Source organism: Impatiens glandulifera, chromosome 9 (assembly GCF_907164915.1).
Source record: "Impatiens glandulifera chromosome 9, dImpGla2.1, whole genome shotgun sequence".
NCBI classification, from domain to species: Eukaryota; Viridiplantae; Streptophyta; class Magnoliopsida; order Ericales; family Balsaminaceae; genus Impatiens; species Impatiens glandulifera.
The window spans coordinates 11,754,675-11,758,319 of NC_061870.1; the positions used below are offsets into that span (position 1 = coordinate 11,754,675).

The 3,645-nt window shown below is 41.8% G+C and overlaps 1 protein-coding gene across 1 annotated transcript; it reads right to left on the bottom strand.

The window, feature by feature from the left end:
* Positions 1 to 2,809: 2,809 nt before the first annotated feature.
* Positions 2,810 to 3,358, bottom strand: LOC124915821. Its single transcript, XM_047456572.1, has one exon. The coding sequence runs from the start codon at positions 3,356 to 3,358 to the stop codon at positions 2,810 to 2,812; it is 549 nt and encodes a 182-aa protein (XP_047312528.1).
* Between the last annotated feature and the right edge of the window lie 287 nt (positions 3,359 to 3,645).

Genomic DNA, 3,645 nt, shown 5'->3' on the forward strand with positions numbered 1-3,645 from the left:
AAATGTGTTCGGGGCTAGGACATGAGCATTCCTGTGTTGAAAGGGATTGTCTCCTTTTTTGAAAGATCCCGAGCTCCTTATTCTCCTATGTCAAGATATGGATGATAAATTCGATCTCGTGCAGACGATTATCCAAAATATTAACTTGCGGGGAAGGTAATCATGAGAATCATGTTCAGTTATATTTTTGGTTGCTTTTGCCGTGGGCCGCAATTCTTCGAAAGTTCGATTATTTCGGGTATCATTACAGAGAGAGTATCAACTTTCCGGTTGGTAAATTTTCTATTCTTTTTGTTTTTTAACTACCGGGGTATATCTGGTGGAATCGATACGTTTTGTTCTTGCGATAGACATCGGGACAGCCACCCTAGTGAGCATAAATAGTAATTTAAACACCTCAACCTACACGGGAGTGTTTTCTATATATTTTTTTTGGTCCCTGTGGGTATCGAGAGAACGACACGTTCTACTATTGCGATAGTCATTGGGATAGCCGCCCGAGTGAGTATGAACGAAGACTTCACCTCGACCTGTAGGGGATTTTTGTAGATATATATTTTTTCGGAGCCTTGAGTCTAGTTCTCTCTATTCTCTTATACAAAGGGGAATGAGACGTCCTTTCTCAAATTGCGACTTTGGCTTGGCTTTTGGGGTTTATTCCAATTCTTTTTCAAAAGCCTTCCCTTGAGGGTTAGTTTTCTGGATAATCGCATAACACGAAAACAAGCTTATTAAGGATATCTATCGATATGAGTTTTCTGGAAACTCAGGGTTTTGATTCGGGAGATCAATCATAGTTTGATTAAAGGAAATACCCTTGACTTTCGCCCTTACTTGTTTCCTAAAATCCTTATCACCAGTTGGTAGAAAGAACCAGGGTTCCTACTTTCGTAAGACCCTGTGGGGATAGAACTAGAAATAGTTCATTTATTTTGAGTTTGAGCATCTTGAGCTTACTGAGCTTACTGAGCTCATTGAGACCGAACCTATACAAAGGCTGCCTACGTATCTTCCATTTGTTCTTAATATACTCTTTTATTTTCTTTGGAAGAATGAGGTCTCACGTAGTTCTCCCATTGTTGATGATGACATAGTTGTAATAAACTAGAGGTCGACTAGTCCACCCGAAGTTGAGGACTAGTTGGGGATTTCCAACATAGTAATACAATACTAGAGGTTGATTAGTCCACTCTCAATTGGGGACTAGAGCTTCGATTAGTCCATTCCTGGTTGGGGACTAGCTTTGGGGAATTGTAATATGGTCCTACAAGACCAGCGGTTCGATTAGTCCTTTAGAGGCTAAGGACTAATCATTAAGAATGCTGACATAGTCGTACAATACTAGAGGTCAATTAGTCCACTCTTAGATGGGGACTAATTGATGGGAGTTATGGCATAAACATACACCATTGGAGGTTGGTTGGTCCAAGAGGACTTAATCCTGGTAAGGCTGGATCGGGAGCCGTCGTGATCCCGCTAAGGCTAGATCAGAGCCGTTGTAATCCTACTAAGGCTAGATTAAAGCTGTGGTCGCGAAACGATATTAGACATAATATCGTTTTAGGGCGTCTAGATTGCTATGAGCAATAAATTCTTCGCCTTCAACTGTTGAAAGGCGAACCGCACCTCTAGAGAGGATTTTTTTGATGAGGAAGGGACCTTCCCATCGTGGTCGGAATTTGCCCCTAGGGTCTAACAGTTCACGGGTTACTTTGAGCACCATGTCACCTTCTTTTAGGCTTCTGGGTTTGACCTTTCTATTAAAGGTATCGGCCATTCGTTTCTGGTAAGCTTGGGTTTTGCATAACGCATCCAACCTATGGTCTTCCATCAATGTCAACTGGTCGTATCGAGCTTTTACCCAATCTTCTTCAACAACATTAGATTCCAACAGGATTCTTAGTGTAGGGATTTCAATCTCGATGGGTTGTACGGTGTCCATGCCATAAACTAGAGAATAGGGAGTCTCGTCTGTCGATGCTCGAGCAGTCGTATGATATCCCCATAAGGCGAATGACAACTTTTCATGCCAATCCTTATATGAGTTGGTCATCTTCTTGATGATCCTAATCACATTCTTGTTTGCCGCTTTGATTGCGTCATTGGTTTGGGGTCGATAGAGTGAAGATTTGTGATGATCGATCTTGAATTCTTTGAGAAGGGATAAAACCTTTTCTTGGAAGTGTCTTCCATTATCCGAGATAATAGCATGAAGTACTCCGTACCTAGCTATGAAGTTAACACGGATGAATTTTGCTACTTGAGTAGACTTGAGGATCTTATAAGACGATGCCTCAACCCATTTAGAGAAATAGTCAATGGCTACGAGTATGAACTCATGTCCATTGGAAGTATGGGGATAAATTTTCCCAATGACATCAATGCCCCATGTCGAAAAGGGCCATGGTGATGTCATGTAGTATAGTAGAGATGCTGGAGTATGCTTTAGATTAGCATAGATTTGGCATTGGTGACAACTTTTCACATAACTGACACATTCTTGCTCGATATTTTGTCAATAGTATCCGAGACAGAGTATTTTCTTGGCAAGGGCGAGTACATTCATGTGTGGACCACACACACCTGCATGTACTTCCTCTATAATTCGTCGTACCTCGGAACCATCAACGCAAAACATGTTTTGACCGTCAAAAGATCGCCTGTATAGCTTGCTAGCTTGGCGCAAGGCTCTTCGTTCCTTAGCTTGGAAGTGGGACGGATATTCTCCATACACAATGTAGTTTTGAAGGATATCAAACCATGGTTTGGTGGGCATTTGAACGGAGGCTACCACTCCGACTTCGAAATCTTATTTTCGTTTCTGACGGATCTTCAGAGGTTTGACCCTAATTCCAACAGGAATTTGGGTCATAACTGCTAGCGTGACCAAAGCATCGGCAAAACGATTTTGGCTTCTTGGGGAGTGTACATAAGACACATGATCGAACTTGTCGATAAAACGGAGTAGGCAAGTGTGATAAGGTTTGAGATTTTCTCCTCTTACTTGCCATGTTCCGTTAACCTGGGATATAACTAGATTAGAGTTGCCAACTACGTCTAATTTAGTTGCTCCTCTTTCGTATGCGATTTTGAGACCTGAGAGACATGCTTCGTACTCAACCTCATTGTTGGTTACGGAATATTCTAACTTAATAGAGATGAGATTGTAAGTTCCTTGAGGATCTATTAAGAGAATTCCAATTCCGTAGCCATGTTCAAACATTAACTTCCATGTGTCTGAAGAGATAGACATTATGGAGTCATCAGGAAAGTCGAGTTCGAAAGAAGGCTCGACTATGATAGGTTGATCCGCTAGGAAGTCCGCGACAACACTTCCTTTAACAGATTTTTGAGCCATATACTTGACGTCATATTCAAAGATCATCATCATCATCCATTTAGCGAATCTAGGCGACAACAACGTACGTTGAAATAGGTAATGGATTGGGTCAAGCCGGGACACCAACTTGATGGGGTGGGCTTGCATATAATGTCTTAGTCTTTTGGTGACCCATGTGAGTACCCAACACACTTTCTCAGGTGTTGAATAGCTCAATTCGTACCCTTTCATTCTCTTGCTTAGTTAGTAGACGGCAATCTCGAGCTTATATTCGTTTTCTTGAGCCAACAGGCTACCCATAGCCG